The sequence below is a fragment of the Gobio gobio genome (assembly GCF_949357685.1).
Source record: "Gobio gobio genome assembly, chromosome: 2".
Taxonomy (NCBI): domain Eukaryota; kingdom Metazoa; phylum Chordata; class Actinopteri; order Cypriniformes; family Gobionidae; genus Gobio; species Gobio gobio.
In genome coordinates this window covers 53,994,277-54,012,893 of record NC_137098.1, presented here as the reverse complement: position 1 = coordinate 54,012,893, position 18,617 = coordinate 53,994,277, and the positions used below count along the sequence as shown (strand labels likewise).

Sequence of the window (18,617 nt, the reverse complement as noted above, 5' to 3'; positions counted from 1 at the left end):
TATGTATCAAACATTTTTTGTTCGCATCCAGCCAACTGAATCATTTGGACTGATCAAATCATTCGAAATAACAAATTAGCGTCGATTTTAAAAAGTCAAGTGACAGATAACTAAGACAAATGACAGCTGTGTTTAGAGGAGGTCAAACTTCTGAGACAAAAGTCTTATCAGCTAACTTACTTGACCTGATCAAATAGAGGACATCACTAACTGGGTTACTATTGCTCTAGCTCTCTACAATAATCATCTGATGACTTTACAACGCGTCAATAAAATAAGTAAGTTATTGTTCTGCTTCGAGTTTAAACGGGACTGAAAACTAAAAAGCCCTCGTAGAATTGTGTACGTTTGTATCAGTTGGTTTGGAAAGCGTTTGCGGAGCAAGAGAAAGGAAGTGGTAGAGAGTTTCACTATATCATCATATTTCAGAGGAGATCCGTCAGTGAAAGGTGGGAGACCGATGCATCACATCGCGGCAGGTTTACAAACGGAGAACCATTAAAAATACTAGAGATTTTCTTCTCGGTTCCGTGATTTTTTTTAAATCGCCTGACAGTGTTTTATCTTTTCACAGATTGTGATGACGCATAAATCCAAATGTGTTATTATTGTTTTTTGAATATATTTTTTTTAATGCATGTAGCCTACATAAGAATATACTTTGTATTATATTGCCTTTGCATTAAATTTCAAAAAACAAACAAAAACTATTTAAAGGCACAAAATGTTAGAATTTGTTTGATTCAAATATCCTAAAAATATATCTTGCTGACTTAAATAAGCTATTTTATCCAGGACACGGACCGTGTCCATGCGTCGCCTATCAATGACATCATACCCGTGTTGCCCTCGAATTCAGTTTTCATTTAGTTGAAACCATGGAAACACCAAAGACGCTTTAATATTTTATGTGTTTTATTAGACAGGTGAGCGACTGTTTGGATGCATTAATTGACAGAAAAGTAATCATTGTTATACAGTGCAACACAGTTAGTCTTATTGTTTAAATCTCGTTTTCTTGATTTACTGCATTATAAAATAACTTTCATCTCACTCAAATATATCTAATATGATAAAACAGAGCTGCGATACCCCACATAAGCATGACTGGAAAAAGCGTAAGCGGTTGTCTGCGGCATACTAAAAGCTCAGTGAAATTAATGCGTCATCAAGCTATGCCTTTGTTTTGAATAAGTGACCTCTAGTGGCACAACATATTGTGGCCTATTGTGGAGTTTTTCTTTTATTTCAGCAATTGAGAAGCAAGCAGCAACCCCTCCCAGTTTCTCTTGAAGCCAAAACAGAAGTGACTTAAACTGCCATTCATCGACTGGCCGCTAGAGACAGGCTCCTAAAGAGAGCAGAATTTCAATGAGCCCCATGTTAAAATGCCAACATTACAGCAGTAAAAAAACATGTTCACAGCCTGGTACAAATTGTGGTTTTGGTCTATACGGCTAATTTTTCCCTTCCAATAACATGACAATTGTGAGGGGGTGAATTTTTGAAAAAAACTCATTTGTTTAAATTGTATTAAGCCTTAAAGTTCTGCATAATTAAGGGTGAGGCCACTTGAGTGACGGGTGGATTGCCGTTTGTCTGCTGTCTGTTAGCCATCACATCATGATGGGAGCACATAACATATATTTAAAGGGGTGGTAAAACACATTCTTTTGAAGGCTTGATTGTGTTTGTGGGGTGCACTGTAACATGTTCATGCTTCGTTTTAAAAAAAATTGCCTTATTTTTCATATATTTGACCTTTATTCTACACTGCTCTGTCCCTCCTTGTAAAACGGTCTGATGCTTTCCGGGTTGTATGAAGCCAGTCCCTCAAAAATACGCAGTGGGCTCAGATTGGTTAGCTGGCCCAGTGTGTTGTGATTCGCTAACCGCAGTGCACGTCGGAAACGTCACGCCCCTTACCGGAGGCTGTTCAGTATTAGAAACAACGGCGTCAATAAAACCATATGAGCTCGAATCAGACCCAGAACATTTGAGTGAAGATGATCGAGCAGAACCTGTTCAGTCCTCGAGAGTAAAGACTGCGGATCTATAATGATCGCTACTGAATGGCACTGTTACTTTTGTATTTTTAGAACGATTATAGCCAAATATCTGTCGCAAGAACTAACCCAAAACAAACACTAAGCACTGGCTTTAACTAGTAAGTTAGCCAAATCACACACAGAACCATGTTTAGCATGCCTGTAGATAAACAATACATAAAAGCTCTAATCAAAGAATCATTTACACTAATGCCAGGTTCGCTGTTGAGATTTTAACGTTAATGTTTGTAACGTTAGATGTTCGTCGGATATCGTTAAGTATGAATGAGCATTTAACAGACTGGTTTGCAGAACAGCGTTGTCATCTGTTTACTTCCTTGCTACAACCTATTACAGGAAAACACATCGATGAAAAATAAATCAGACTTACAGGTTGTGGCCCGTGAACAGCTTCTGTTTGTAAATCCAGCTTTCAGGACAAGCCGTTGTGCATATCCTGTATTGAACTCGCAAAGTTTGTGGAAGATTATGTTGTCCTCCGTGAAATGTGCAGCGCGCGCGTCGTGCATCCACGCACCGGCAGTGTTTTTTTCACGCAGCTGACGTTGTGCAAATCTGGTATTGAAATCGCGAAGACGGTGGATGCAGGGAGCCCTGCGCGCGCCTGATTCCCCGCTGACTCAAACACACGTGCATATAACATGCTGTATGTTAAACGCTCTGCAACGCACCCCCGTCCCAAGGAAGGCTGAACAGAGCAAGTACCCCAGACCTGCAATCCGGATGAAAATAACAGGGTTTCTTCAGGATTGCGGCAAAAACACAGCCTACTAACGCTTCCCCGCGGCGATACAAAATTGCCTCGCCCCCCTTATTTCATATTCCCCGGAGGAGGGGTTTATGTAAATATTGGGCCTGGTGATGTCAGCAAAACCTGGGTGAATGTGTAGTAGTCCCTAGCGGCCGTTTGCTGTAGTCCTTAGAAACTGATTTCTTTAAAAGCAAATATCTCCCTTTGCTTTAAACTTTGAACGTTGTAACTTTGCAGATGTTGTTTATGCTCAAGCAGCAACATTACACGTTAGCTAAAGTTAGAATAGTGAAATCGTGGTTTACCACCCCTTTAATATATTCTCTCATTCATTGCTATAGAAGTTTACCCAACTATGACAACTTGTGCTTCTGAGAAACCCGGAAAAGTAAAAAGGGTCAGAAACATACAGACTTGGCCAAAGGTTTTGGCAGTGACATAAATGTTGTGTTTTGCAAAGTTTGCTGCTTCAATTGTTGTGGTGTTGATTCACATTGCTTTTAGGTTATTGTGCAGAGTGATCAGATACATTTTAAATAATTGTAAAAAGCTTAATTGGCAAAAAATGAACCCAAATTTCACTGGGTTTTTTTGGCCCTCGCACAAAATGACCAGGGGCCTCATTTATAAAACTTTGCGTAGGATTTGCGTCAGAAGTGGCGTACGGATGAAACATAGGACGTGCGTACGCACAGAAATAATTAATTTATAAAACCATGCGCACGCACATCCTACGCAGTTTTCCCTTAATAAATCACAATCAATTCTAAATGTAGCGCAGCTTTTGCGGCTTCATGTCACGCCCATAGTTGCCCATAAATACTGAAACGCCCACAAGTTAATATTCATAATTTGCAAAATCATGGCAAACACAGAGAGGAAATCAAAAAAATGTAACTTCACTCAATGTGAAGTAGAAGTTATCGTTGGTGAGGGGGAAAAGAGGAGAAAAATGTTGTTTTGAGGGCACAGTGTGGGCATTTCTAATGCCAAAAAGACACTTGAGTGGCAAAAGGTTGCAGACGCCGTAAATGCTGTAGCCTCACAACCTCGGACCATGGCCGAAATAAAAAAGAAATGGTCGGACATCAAAGTCGAGGCAAAAAAGCGTCAAGCGCTCCATCGCCAGAGTGTGTCTGTCACGGGTGGGGGAGAGGGGACACCGGAGCTGACCCCTCCTGATGAGAGACTGCCGGCAATTATTGGGGAATCCTATTAATCCCTATCCCTATTATCTACGTGGAAATGGGAAATAGTTCAGTGCAAATGTAATTTCTTGCAGTTTTCTGAATGGTTGAGACATACGTCATACGTTATTTTATCAAAAATAAAACAAACTAAAGGCATATGCATGAATACCATGATTCCGTAGCTGATGAATACATTTTTACTATCAAAACAACTTTCCCCAGTGGACAATTCATCCATCCATCCATCCATCCATCCATCCATCCATCCATCCATCCATCCATCCATCCATCCATCCATCCATCCATCCATCCATCCATCCATCCATCCATCCATCCATCCATCCATCCATCCATCCATCCATCCATCCATCCATCCATCCATCCATCCATCCATCCATCCATCCATCCATCCATCCATCCATCCATCCATCCATCCATCCATCCATCCATCCATCCATCCATCCATCCATCCATCCATCCATCCATCCATCCATCCATCCATCCATCCATCCATCCATCCATCCAAATTATCTATCTATCAGTCAATCTAATTGCATCTATCTCTGCTCCGCCAGATGGGCACATTGATGAGAATATCAGTTTTGTACATTATTTCGTTCTGTTTACCATATAATTTATGAGGATGAATTGCATAACATGCCAATATTATTGCAGAACATATTTGACTTTTCTTTTTGCAAATATGTGTTCATTTGCATTTCTGTTGTAATTTTCATTTGATTTAGTTTGTTTTACACTGCAGATCGATCAAACGGGTGTTCGTGTAGGCTGTTAATTGTAAGACTTGCTTTGTGAAGTCTTCATGTTATTTATGAGAGGCAGTATTGCCATTTATTTTACACAACGGTCTACAGTTTCACACACTTTCACGTGTTTCTTCCATCTGGCGACGGTGTCGCCATTTCTCATTTCGCCCGTTTTTGTGCATACGCCTGGGTCAGAGCTTGTGTGAAGGACCGGACATTTTCCCGTCAAGTTTGCTTTTTATAAATACCAATTATTGCGTAGAGAGCGGCGTACGCCTTTTGTGCGAAACGCAATGTTTATAAATGAGGCCCCAGCTCATCATTTCCCTAATCGTATCATCAGCACATGGGGAAAGTCTAGTCGGGTAAAATGTAGTCTCAGCCTCAGACTTCACGGACCGTTGGCTGAACGTCTGATGCTTATGGCACACTTTTCTGGAAACACTTCAGGAGTTTCAAAGTCATCATCTGACATCACATTCTGAATTGAGAGCGGACAACTATAAAAGGAGGGAAGAAGTGCTTCCATTCATTGTGTTATAGTATTAGTATTGATTACCTCCAAATATGTGCAGCCAATCATCGCTTTGCATCATAATGGCCACATATGCAAGTCAATTGCTGTAAAGAATTTTGCATCTGAAAGAAATTTTTCAAGAACTTTAAGGATATGGAATCATGTCACCGGTGCAGAGCTCACTCAATATTGGAAGCGGGCGGGTGTTAGTGCATCTGCATGCACAGTGAGGCCAAGACTTTTGAACAACGGCCCGGTGTCCAAAAGGGCAACAAAGAAGCCACTTCTCTCAGAAAAAAACATCAATGAAATTCTGCAGCAAGTACAAGGGTTGGGCAGCAGAAGACTGTCACAAGACAAGAGTGATCGTTACACTGAAATTTTGTTTTTGTCTACAGGCAGCTCCACAGATATTAATCCCATAGTAGAGAAGCTGTGGTCAGTCCTCAAAAGGCGAGTGACTCCGAGCACTAATAAGGCAAGAATGGATCGCCATCAGTCAGGATTTGGCCCAGAAAATGATATTATTCAGCATGCCAGACTGAATTGCAGAGGTTATGAAGAAGGGTCAACACTGGGTCTTTGCATATATTGAATGTTTTTGCCAATAAAAGCCTTTAAATCTTATTATGCTTATTATTTTTTTCCAGCATACCATACAAACATGAAAAAATACTCTACAAATACTGACGCTGCGAACTTTGCAAAACATTTTTGTCACTGCCAAAACTTTTGGCCATAATTGTACAGCGCGACCAGTGTAGCTCGCCCATTCCTAAACCAATAACTCGTACACTAACCCTAACCCTAAGCGTGACCATCTGAACAATTTCTGAACACCTAACTAGTATTAGTCAATTCTTTTTAGTTTATCAGTAGCGTTCAATAACATAGCATTATCAATGACATTCTGTGGTTCTTGATAAACACACCATTTACAAAGAACTGTATCTTGTTTGTCATATCTGCGCTGCTGAAATCTGAAACGGCGTCATAATTTTGCAATAGGCTTCCGAGGATGATAAATGCAATAAGAATGACTTTTTTTTGTTTTGTCCTTATGTTCTCTCTGCTCTGACAGGGGGATGATGGACGACGGAGGGTTTTGCAATGATAATTATCACAGTTTAAGCAGTGATGATGAGCTGGTGGATATTTCAGATGTTACAATGGACTTCAGTGAGGATGTCCCACCTCTGGACCGAGATTACAGCACAGGTATGCACTACACAATTTGATGAATGAATGGAAACTTTGAATTGGTAAGTGACAATAGAATTTTAATTATTAGGTGAAGTGTTTTTTTTAAATTTATTTTTATTTTTTTAATTTGAGCACAGACCAGCCATGAACATACCAATATATTAAGGATGCAGATATTTGAGGGGGTCTTGTAAAAAAGAGAAATTTTAAAGGAATAGAGGAGACTTATAAAGAGAAATACTTAAAGAGCTAGAATTTATTGTGAAGTACTGCATTTGATCTATTTGCAAATATTTGTATTAGACAGACAGACTAGGGATGAAACGGTATGGAAATTTAACATCACGATTATAGTGACCCAAATTATCACGGTTATCAATATTATCACGGTTTTGTTCAAGTTTTATATTTGAAAATCAACAAACAAACTAAAGCAGCTCTATGCACTTTTTTAAGCAAGATTCTGTGGGATTTTCTTCCTTATAATGGCCGTCGTCAATAGCAACGCATAAATAATAATAATTTCTCGTAAATATAATCTCTAATATTATCTCTGTAAATATATTCTCAAGCAATATTCTCATCAGTGTTCAGCAATGATGCATTTAAATCTACCATGTTTTGTGTAAAAGCCCAAACAGTATCCTAGAGAAATAATGCATATCCATATTTCCATATGATTTAACAGTTTATTTTATTAAATATCAAAATGACTGCATCATACCTGACACCTAGATGATCACTTTACAGCCAGTTTTATGACTTTCATTCTCTTCAAATGCTATTAAAGTTTCAAACGTGTATATCGTTACCAATGTTGTATGTAACTTTAGAGACGGTCCCTAAATTCACCAACTTTATGCCAGTCACATCAGATGCGCTGTGGTTCTGCTGTGTTTGTTTGAAACTATTCTCGCTGCTGAAATAGAACAAAAACAGTCAACCTCTGTATGATGAGTGAATCTCTTGCGTACATCACACACACATCTGCTTTTAGTGTAGATTTCAGCGTGTGAGCGGCCCGCGCTCTGAACAAAATTCCGGATAATCTGAACGCCTCTGATTATTGCATTCATAAACTCAATATAAACACGTGTGAGTGGTTATAATGCGCAACGCGATTATAACAGATGGCTTTTGAGAAGACTATAATAAGTTCAACTGCAGAGTGGCTAGTGTGCAGCCGAAATAACGTTAACTTACACCCGCAAACGGCGGTTGTTAATGGTAAACCCTGATTATTATCCCTTAAATGTCACCCTAGTCTTGTCTGAACTTGTTCGTTCGCTTCACGTTATTATTTCCCAGACGGAGTTTTGGTATTCAGGTCAAAGTCCACTTGCCTTGCGTTCGTAGTTTTGAAGTGTTTCCCTCTATTACAGCGACTTTCTTCTGGCATGATCTGCAGACAGGGTGACCATCTTCGATTAAGTTTCCCTCAGGACTTTTGTAAAAGCCAAAATATGACCACACCTCAGATTTGGTCCTTTTAGATATCTGAAAAATCTCCCGGCGCTGTCACTGCCTTCTGCCATTTCTTCTCATTCAGAAAACAGCGGTGCGCGCAACAGACTGACGCTGACTGGACAAGATTTACCGCGAGTTTTAAAATCGTGATAATCACATGCGGTTTTAATGATAATTAAATTTTATACGATATTACTAACCGTCACTAAATTTTACCGTGGTTTATCGTGAAACCGGTAATCGTTTCATCCCTAAGACAGACAGACAGACAGACAGACAGACAGACAGACAGACAGACAGACAGACAGACAGACAGACAGACAGACAGACAGACAGACAGACAGACAGACAGACAGACAGACAGACAGATCTGACAGACAGACAGACAGACAGACAGACAGACAGATAGATAGATAGATAGAATGTCTGTCCACTCCTAACCACATCCTGCATTTGCCAAAGCCACACGTTTTACCATATTCTGGTTTAGGTCTGAGGGTGATAAATGAAATTACTGAAAGGCTATCAGTGTAACTAAATTGATTAAATTCATTCTTAATCTTATGCTCTAATCTGCTGAAAACTCGTCATTGGATATTAACCTTTCTATCATAACATAGTTATATTTTGCTACTTGCATCCTACATCTCACTTTTTGACTGTTAAAAGCTGAAGTGTTGTGCTATAATTCACACTCGGCTTTGTAAAACGTAACGGTAGGCTAATATAAAAACCTCAATGGTGGGTACGGTTGAGATCATGTACTTGTTTTGTAAAACATGTAGGTTTTATCTTTTATTAACATCATTGTGGTGGGATCAGATCACTCTGTTCTCTATCTGCACAGATACAGATGATGCTGCGTGTGATGTCACAATCAGACTCTTATCATACCAGGAACTTCCCCTTTTTGACATCTAGACTAAGCTTCAGTTCCCTAAAACATGGGTTTTCACTCTTTTAGATGCCACGAAACCCACAAATATGATCATTATTGTGTGTGTGTGTGACCCCACCATCCTAAAATTGAAAAAGGCATCTATCTTTTATAAACACCCAATTGATACACTGAAAAATTCATATTAGAAGTTAGTTTCTACTATGTATTTTTTTTCTTCTCTGTGGTTATGAACTGTTAAATGTAGTATTTTATTAATATCATTGCATTTTTATTTATTCTAATTTATTAAATCTAAATAATAAATAATTGATGGTTTAATATTTTAAAATGAAGAAATGAAGACGTATTAGTATTCTAATTTAAATATTATTATACTATCACATAATCACATTTACCATAAATTGCGATGTACTTTTTTTCTTCTTCACCCAAATCATGCTGCCATAGGTTTATGGTACTATGATGTTGGTGTAATTTCCTTTAGGATACGCATGTGTGTTTTGTGTGTCTGTTCAGACTAATTTAAGTGAATTTAGCATGAAGGCCCCTTTAGTCTTTTAATCATTGAGAAAACAATGGAAAAACATTAATGAAATTGGCTTGCGCCTAAGGCAACATTATGCACAGTGTGTTTTAGCTTTGTTCTCAGTGGTGCACTAAGAGATAAAGAGAGAATAAAATGAAGGAGAATTGCAGAGATCAATGACATTTGAAGATTTAAGTAGTTTAGAGAGTTTAGCTCATGGACACAGAATCAAACCAGGTCAGCTCAATTCTGAGGTTTACTGCTTTTATGATTTGGCAGTCATGAGTCACTGTGACCGGCAGGAAATCTAGTTACAGCCATCGTATGCATTTTCCCACTTGTTGATGAAGTCTGATGCTGTCTAGAATAATTCTGTTTAGAACAAGTCACATGACCTATTGGTTAGTAGTTACTGGGATTGTTTTCACTCTTTTAGATGCCACGAAACCTGCAAATAAGATCATTATTGTGTGTGTGTGTGACGACCCCCCCCCCCATCCTAAAATTTAAAAGGCATCTATCTTTTATAAACACCCAATTGATACACTGAAAAAGAATTGCAGAGATCAATGACATTTGAAGATTTAAGTAGTTTAGAGAGTTTAGCTCATGGACACAGAATCAAACCAGGTCAACTCCATTTACTGCTTTTATGATTTGGCAGTTATGAGTCACTGTGACAGGCAGGAAATCTAGTTAAAGCCATCGTATGCATTTTTCCACTTGTTGTTGAAGTCCGATGCTGTCTAGAATAATTATTTTCAGAATAAGTCACATGACCTTTTGGTCAGTATTCATTGGGATTGTTTGAGTTAACAGCAGCATTCACAGAATTTAATTGCTTTTAAGAGAATTAACCTTCTGAGGTCGGCAAAGTCGCCGGCGACTCCACCTCATGGTCAGAGAAGACTCCAGACTCCCAATCAATGAAGTCCAATCTGATATTCTCCAGAAAATGAACTGTAACTTAGTGAATACTTGTCACACAAACAGGAGACATATGTCTAAAGAAACGTTGAAATGTTAAGTTTTAAATCGAATTCAAATCGAAAACAAATATTCTCTGTTTATGTAATCAGTTTGAAATAAGAGAGATGTCAGTTGTTCGTCAGCTTCTTCATTAATGTTAATGCGGCTTGGCCCACGGATTTCATCTATGTTGATTATGAAAAATGCACAGCATGAGTAAGAAAGGACACATCATATGCGCAATATGTCGGTAGACATGGAGTGGTTCAGACATGATTTTGACCACTTCATTAAGTTTTGTAGAAAGCCTTTCTTTTAAAGTGAATTTCAATTTGTATAAATTGTATATTAATTGTAATCAATGTTTAATCAGCCAATTGCCTGGATTTAATAAATAAGAAGCAAATATAGTACTCAATAGCCTATAATAGGCGCCGGCGCGATCATGCTTTGCACGGCGCATCTCATAAATGAACCGAAACTCGAAAGGATATTTGAGTATTGTGTGTATCGGATAATTTACAAAATCAAATGATTCCGAAAATTTTTGCCATTGAAATGACTGGGGGAAAAGTGTCCCAATCAACCTGAATTCACCCTATACTCTATGAAATCATAATTGCATTGCATTGTTGTTTTAAATTCCAAATATTTTACTTATAACATTCATCATTACCAATTATTCAGTTATTTGTATTTACTGAATACTGAATTGTGTTCAACATCACTATATTACTATTTTTCTTTTTAGCATGAGACTTCTTTCAAAAACATTAAAAATAGTAATGTTAAATCTTTTAATAATTTAAAATATAGTAGGACTTTGTAATGTGCCTTTGGCTCTTACAAAAGTTTTATGTGAATGAGCAGGCACAATGATTCTCTAGGCAACACCCATTAGTCAAAGGTCTTGTGGACACATATCTATTGTTTGTTTTGTGAGCTTATTTGAGTGTCTTAAATGTTTTAGTTTTTTTTTTCTTTTTTCAAAAAACACAAATGTTATTCTCTCAAAAATACAAGCATGTACATGCATGTTGCTCACATATTATTGTAGCCCAGTTTGTGCTGAATACAGTGTAATGACACTTTTGCAATATGTTTATAAGCAACTGAAAAAAGCACAAATGTCAGAGCATGTCAACTTCTAAAGGGCCCCAAAACTGTGCAGTCATCTAGGGGTTAAGCAAGAGAGGGATCTGTGAGGAAGTAGATTGAGAGTTCATTTTAGTTTGAGCTGCTTTTGTCCATGGTAAACATCTTTTCTCTTTATTTCTGTTATCTCAATTTTTACTCTTTCTATTAATTTTTTATTTGTTCTTAATTGGATCATCAGTAAATTACACAGCGTATGAGATCAGTTAAATGAGAGCGCGCTCGCACAGACCCATTTTACAGAACTGCTGGTTCCTCTTAAACCCCCACACTTTGAACATATTTTCCTCCTTAATCTTTTTCCACCAAGACTCAAATAACAGTTTATGGGTCAAAGTCAACACTTCTCCTTTAACTTTATTTCCTGTAGTGCTTTGGCTATTTGACAGCTAAAACTTCCTGTTAACCCTCTTCAGCCTAATTAAGAATGAGTTAGAGTTGCATTCAAACATTTGCATGTTTAAACGATTAGTTCACTTCAAAAGGAACATTTCCTGATATTTTACTCACCCCAATCTTATCCAAGATGTGCATGTCTTTCTTTCTCCAGTCGGAAAAAAGGAGGAAAACATTCCAGGGTTTTCTCCACATAATGGTTTTCAATTGCAACCAACGGGTTGAAGGTCCAAATCAATGTATTTTCAAAGCGCTTTGAAGGGCTTCAGAAGGCTCTGCACGATCCCAGTCGAGGAATAGGGTCTTATCTAGCGAAACCATTGGTTATTTTCTGGAGAAAAAAAAAACATTTATATACTTTTTAACCTCAAATGCACGACTTCTGTGTTTTGTTTTTGTATGACGCCATCACGTCGGAAAGGTCACGCACATCACATAGGTGGAAGTACCGATCCAGTGTTAAAATGAACGTGCAAATGCTAAATCAAACGGCTTTTACAAAAATATAGGTAAAACAACAATGTCGTACAATTTTAAAGTTGGAGGAGAACATGAGATGGAGTTTTTCAGCACTGGGTCCGTACTTCCACCTACATCAAGCGTGACCTTTCCGACATGACATCATGCGCCGTGAAGAAGAACAACACTGAAGTCACGCATTTGAGGTTAAAAATTATAAAAATGTTTTTTTTTTTGTGTGTGTGTGTGTGTGAAAATGACAGCTGGTTTCACTAGATAAGAGCCTATTCCTTGACTGGGATCGTGCAGAGCCCTCTGAAGCGCTTTGAAACTGCATTGATTTGGACCTTCAACCTGTTGGTTGCCATTGAAAACCATTATGTGGAGAAAAATCCTGGATTTTAAAATATTTTCACTGTTGTTTCTCGGAAGCAACACATCCTACAGGTTTGCAATGACATGAGTTATTTATTTTTAATTTTTGCTCAGGCAAAGGTTCTGATAGCACAGACTGGTCCTATTAAGCATGAAACGTGGCCTTATAGCCAGCAGCATTATCCTATATGTCCTATATGTCAGATGCTGAAAGTATGAAAAATGCTGTTGTACTGTCAGACGCCTTGTTTCAAGTTGAACCTGAATCTTTTCATTTGTATCACACATTGGTTTAAAACCAGTCTGAAGGCCTGGTGCGGTGCCTCTCGCTGTACATCTGTTAAACCAGCTAAACTTGTTTTGATCTGACATATTTGAACTGTGTTTACAGTTCAATTGTGTCATTTGACTTATTTGCATATTGACGTTAGTTTAGAAGGTAGCCAGAAATGACCTGGGCTGCGTTTCTCAAAAGCATCGTGAGCTAAGTTGATCGTAGAGACCATTGGTGGCAATGATTCTACGATCTACTTAGGCTTACGATGCTTTTGGGAAACACAGCCCTGTCTAGTTATCTGCTATATATCTCCTGTCTAATCCGTACAAAAGTAGTTTCATAGCATTGACTCTAAATGTAGCAGTCCATTACATGTCTCCTAGTTCTTGGAATAAAATAATTTATTAAGGAAGCATGAAAGAATGTTGCGTTCTCGAGGTTAGTCATTGTTTCTATGTAAACACACTAGAAGTAAAATAAAAATGCTTTATGTACTGTGTAAACATATGTAACATTGACTGTGTATCATGTCCTAACTGGCTTGACTTTTAACTTTATCCACTGTTATTTGTGGTCAGCATTTGAGGTCAACATCAGCCCTTTTCTTTTTGTTGAGTCTAGAGATGTCACAATACCAAAATTCCAGTAGTCGGTACCAATACCATCAACATTTTTCGGTTCTCGTACCAATTTCAGTACCACAGCCAAATCTATTGTAACTATTTTATTATATTATTTAACCATTTGATAAAAATATACATTAAATTCAATAAGTTTATTATTTATGATAATAATCGTAAGTAAATAATACATATAAACATTTAAACGCAACCAGTAGTAGTAGTAGCTACTGTACAACAGAAGCCTAATATATTTCTGTCCATTTCTTCAAGTTAAACCAAGCTTTCATTTGGACGGTTTGCCGTGAACAGCTTTGTGTGTTTATGATTTGACGATAGTTTTCTCAAATGAAACGTAAATGCTCATTATGCGTTCATGTCCTCATATAGTAACACGGCAGAGGCTAAAAAGACAGCGAGTGTCACGCGTGCGTGTGTGGCAAATTAAACCGCTCGTCTGCATCATTCATTCACTCAGAGACGCATAGAACATGAAGGATTAATATTTAAATAGTCTTTTGCGGTTTAATATTCACAGACAATAATATCGGCTACAGTCTGGAGCCCTGTGCTTAGATAAACAATACTGAAGCGACTGAAAGCAGCTGCCTATTAGTGGTCGGTACTACAGAAATGCTGGTATCGTCACATTTTCATAATTTCAGCACCGTAGTACCGGTACTTGTGGCATCCCTAGTTGAGTCTGTTGCTCATTCAAAGTGCATTAGCTTTTTCCTGCCAGCGATTATCACACACGCTAACAAATCTGATTGACAATGCAATAGTGAAATGTTTATCTGCAATTCCTCTCAGGCCACAATGGGAATTGTCCATCATTAATGGACATTTTATTTGCATTCTGCTTTCACAATAGAAAAACGGCATAGGCATGCACTGCTTCACACAATACGCAGTGTTTGCTGGTTTCCCATGAGTGTTTCTGTTGTATTTTGTCCCTGTAGGCCACTGTAGAGCAGATTGGAGACTAAACAACAGTCCTAAGCTGATGGATCTACTGGATGAGACCATTCCTGGCATTGGCACCTATGAGGACTTCAACACCATCGATTGGGTTAGGGAAAAGTCTAAAGACAGAGATCGGCATAGAGAGGTGAGCAGGGTTTTCACCTACTTATGAAACTCCAACCACACTTCTTGCTTCAACACCTTGTGTGTTTCTTTCAGCTCACCAATAAGAGTAAGCAGTCTACACTAGCCTTGCTTATCAGCGTCAGTGATGCCTTCTCTGGCTGGCTTCTAATGCTCCTCATTGGACTAATGTCAGGTGAGCCCTCGTCTTGCCCACATCCTGTTTCTTTCCATACTTCCTATCTCACTTCTTGTTTGTAGTGAGACCTTATAACTGCTGTGATTGCACATTCAAGTTCAGGAAACAAACAGAAAGATATTAAACAAAGTACAATGAAATTTGGATTCAGAGTAGACCTACATACTACTTCTCCATAACATACTACATACTCAGTTAGTCCACACTTACTGTGTTGAATCATAAAGGTATAGAAGGTCATTTCTGACATATTAGAAAAAATGGTAAGAGGCAAGTCAAAATGATTAGATATGTCATAATTATGACATTTATGGTTTAACAAAGCATGACTTTTTTCTTATGTGTTAGAAAAAAGGCTTTCATATAAAGAAGTAATTGGTAAGCATAAGTATTGCTCTTTCTCATAGTTAAGTGTAAAATCCCGTAGCCCTGAAGATTATACTTATGGTGACCAGACGTCCCGTTTTTCCCAGGACAGTCAAGTATTTTAGCTATATTTTTAGCGTTCTGACTTATTATGAAGAAATCATGTTTTGTCCCTATTTCTTCTTTCCTAAATTGTCTTTGCTAGGGGATCTTATACAAGTGAGTAGTAGTTTTCTCTTACGCAAGAATATCCTAATCAAAGGTAGCCAATCTCATCATAGTATATTTTGGAGAACAAAATTACCATACAATCACAATTCGTTATCGATTAACTTGCAGTTAGTGAAGGTGGGATTTAAGAAAGCGCGAAGGAGATCAAGTAAGATGCGAAGATGTCAAAAAAGTGTGTGTACATTTAACGAGGATCTTCAAAAAGAGTTTATCAAGTTATCATGCGCAGTAAGTTGTTTTGAAAAAGTCAATGTGGTGGTATCACGCTGAATGACAGACCAGAAGCGCTCTCTCAGACAGTGTGCAATCCCGAATCCCATCATGTGGAGTAACTTACGTTAATGCAGTCGATTATGGCTTAAGAGAACGTAAACAATTTGGCGAAAACCGGATATTTGTCAGGTATATTAGAATCATTCGGTCTTAAAGTGACAGCAGCCTAAAATACCTGTCATTAATGCAAATCAAACAACAGAAGACAATAAATGTATATACATGCTAAATAAGCATACTGTGCCTGAAAAATGTTGTTTATTAAATTTGTATCCGTCCTATTATTTGTAATTTTCTGCTTTGTTCTTTTTGTGTAACAAAAGTCAAATAACTACATATCGTTATCATGAAATAAGTTTTTATGAGTATTGCCCATCCCTAGTGGATGCTGCTTAACTGTGCTACACAAAATCAGTGATTTATTTTTGTCAAGCAATGGCGTGATCGATACTTGTATGTGTGCATGTGGGGGAGTGGGGGGTTGCCTGTCCATCCTGTCCCGTATTCCACCATCAGAAATCTGGTCACCTTAATTATACTTATCAAAAGTTGATAAGAGGTTATATTACTTTTCTTCACTTTCATACCTATGATTTTAGCCTGGCAGGCAACAAATAAATCAGTCGACAAAATCCCATAATCTTGCTTTGAAGAAAGGACCAGAGTCATATCCAAGCGGGATCTGATTATCGTAGAAACTTGAGGGTGGGGTTGTTTGACTTGGGCCAGTAAGCAAATACCTAGCCAAAAATGCATAAAACACCCTTTGTAACCCCATGGTAACCTCCCACAATACCCTAGCATCATGATAGCTAGTTTCCGTGGGCAAACACCACTCACATTCTCTTAAAATATAAAATGTAGTGATAATTCATTATTGTGTAAAAAATACATTCGTATGCAAATTGAATGTCTTTTGTGCCCCATCTCTTCCCTCACCAGGAGCCTTGGCTGGGGGTATAGATATTGCCGCCCATTGGATGACAGACCTTAAAGAGGGTGTGTGCCTGGACGGGTTCTGGTTTAATCATGAGGACTGTTGCTGGACATCCAATAAAACCACTTTCCAGGAAAGAGACAAGTGTCCTCAGTGGAAAAGCTGGGCAGAGCTCATGGTTGGAGTCAATGAGGTGGGTTCCATATTCAACCCGCACGGACGCATTGCATGACAGAGATCTATGTTACCAGTGCACCATGTGTAATCATTTCATCATTATGTTGTGGTTTAAATCAAATGTATCATTCATGTTTTCACTGACATGAGACATCACAAACAATATTGGTTATTGTTTTAGAAGAATATCACATTGTTATTTACATCTAGTTGACAGATGAAAGATATGTACTTTTTTTTTTTGTCAGATTGTTATAAGTCTCAGTTTAGCAGAATCCAAGCTTTACAGGCCTAACCTGTATAGCTTAAAGATTTACAAATATGTGACAGTCTAAATTAAACTAGAGTTCTTCTCTTGCTTAACTATTGGCGCTGATGTATACTACCGTTCAAACGTTTGGGGTTGATAAGAGTTGTTTTAATGCTTTGTGTTTTTGTAATGTCTCACTTTCACCAAGGCTACATTTATTTGATCAAAAATAAAGTAAAACATTAATATTGTGAAATATTATTACAGTAACTGTAATTCCTGTTATGGCGTGGCTGAATTTTCAGTATCATTACTTCAGTCTTCATTGTCACATGATCCTTCAGAAATCATTCGAATATGCTGATTTGCTGCTCAAGAAACATATATTTTTTCTTTTTATCGATGTTGAAAACCGTTGTGCTGCTTAATGTTTTTGTGGAAACTCTGATAGGATTTGATTTTTAGGATTTTTTTGATGAACAAAGTTCAAAAGAACAGCATTTATTTGAAATAGATTTAAAAAAAAAAAAATCTTTAAAAAAAATCTTACTGACCCCAGACTTCTAAACGGTAATGTGTATATGTCACCCCCTTGTGGTACGAAGACGAAGTTACAATGACAGTAAAACATTTTAATCTCAGATTATTATTCTTTTACTTCCTAAAAATACTGGTAGCATATGGTCTTTGAATTGTAACATTTCTTCACAAATCCTGAATTGTAGTAGTTTTTCTTTTAAAAGGAATTTCTCTTTTTTAGGGATCCAATCTATTGAGAATTGGAGGAATCATTTTAAAGACCTTTAAACCAACATTTCATGTAAATTATTATTAGGGAGAGAGTTTCAAGCCTTAATTCAGAGGTCATTTTCTCTTAAATCTTCATGATTATCAACGCCAGGATGTTAGTAAATAGTTTGTAAGAATAAGTTTAACCCCTAACTGTCCTGTAGGGGGTGACGGTGTATAAGCCCCTTTAATTTTACCTGTATCCTGTGTTTGTCCTGCAGGGGCCCAGTGCGTATGTGGTGAGTTATTTCATGTATGTGTGCTGGGCTCTTCTCTTCGCCTTCCTGGCAGTGACTCTGGTGAGAGCCTTCGCCCCTTACGCTTGCGGTTCAGGAATACCAGAGGTGAGATGCTTACACACATGATGTGCCATGTATCTTTCCACAAAGTCAAGCTCTTTATTTTGATTTTCCCATTAAACCACCCATACTACAATTTCTTTTCAGCCGTACCATTACATCCATTTCTTCAGAAATGGTATAAATGTAGTTATTTTTTGCAATTCTAGTGGTGCAGAAATTACACACTTCAGCTTCACTTTAAAACACCCCTTTGTTGAGCAGACAATAGTGAGCCAGATGTTTGTAGCCATTTTTATAGCTCAAACTCTTTTTTTTTTCTTCAGTTTTACATTTGAAACTGTCTGAGTAAAGTGAGACTGTGA

The 18,617-nt window shown here is 37.8% G+C and overlaps 1 protein-coding gene across 2 annotated transcripts in view; it reads left to right on the top strand.

Moving 5' to 3' along the window:
• clcn5b (chloride channel, voltage-sensitive 5b) overlaps positions 1-18,617 on the top strand; it is a 32,970-nt gene that overhangs the window by 302 nt on the left and 14,051 nt on the right. The window contains exons 1-6 of one of the 2 annotated variants that reach the window (XM_079805270.1): positions 2-278; positions 6,376-6,512; positions 14,605-14,753; positions 14,828-14,927; positions 16,743-16,930; positions 18,175-18,297. In XM_079805270.1, coding sequence (XP_079661396.1) covers positions 6,380-6,512; positions 14,605-14,753; positions 14,828-14,927; positions 16,743-16,930; positions 18,175-18,297 — 693 coding nt within the window. In that variant the 5' untranslated portion in view covers positions 2-278; positions 6,376-6,379. Of the gene's footprint in view, position 1; positions 279-6,375; positions 6,513-14,604; positions 14,754-14,827; positions 14,928-16,742; positions 16,931-18,174; positions 18,298-18,617 lie in introns of those variants that run through there. The other variant, XM_079805269.1, reaches the window with a different exon arrangement.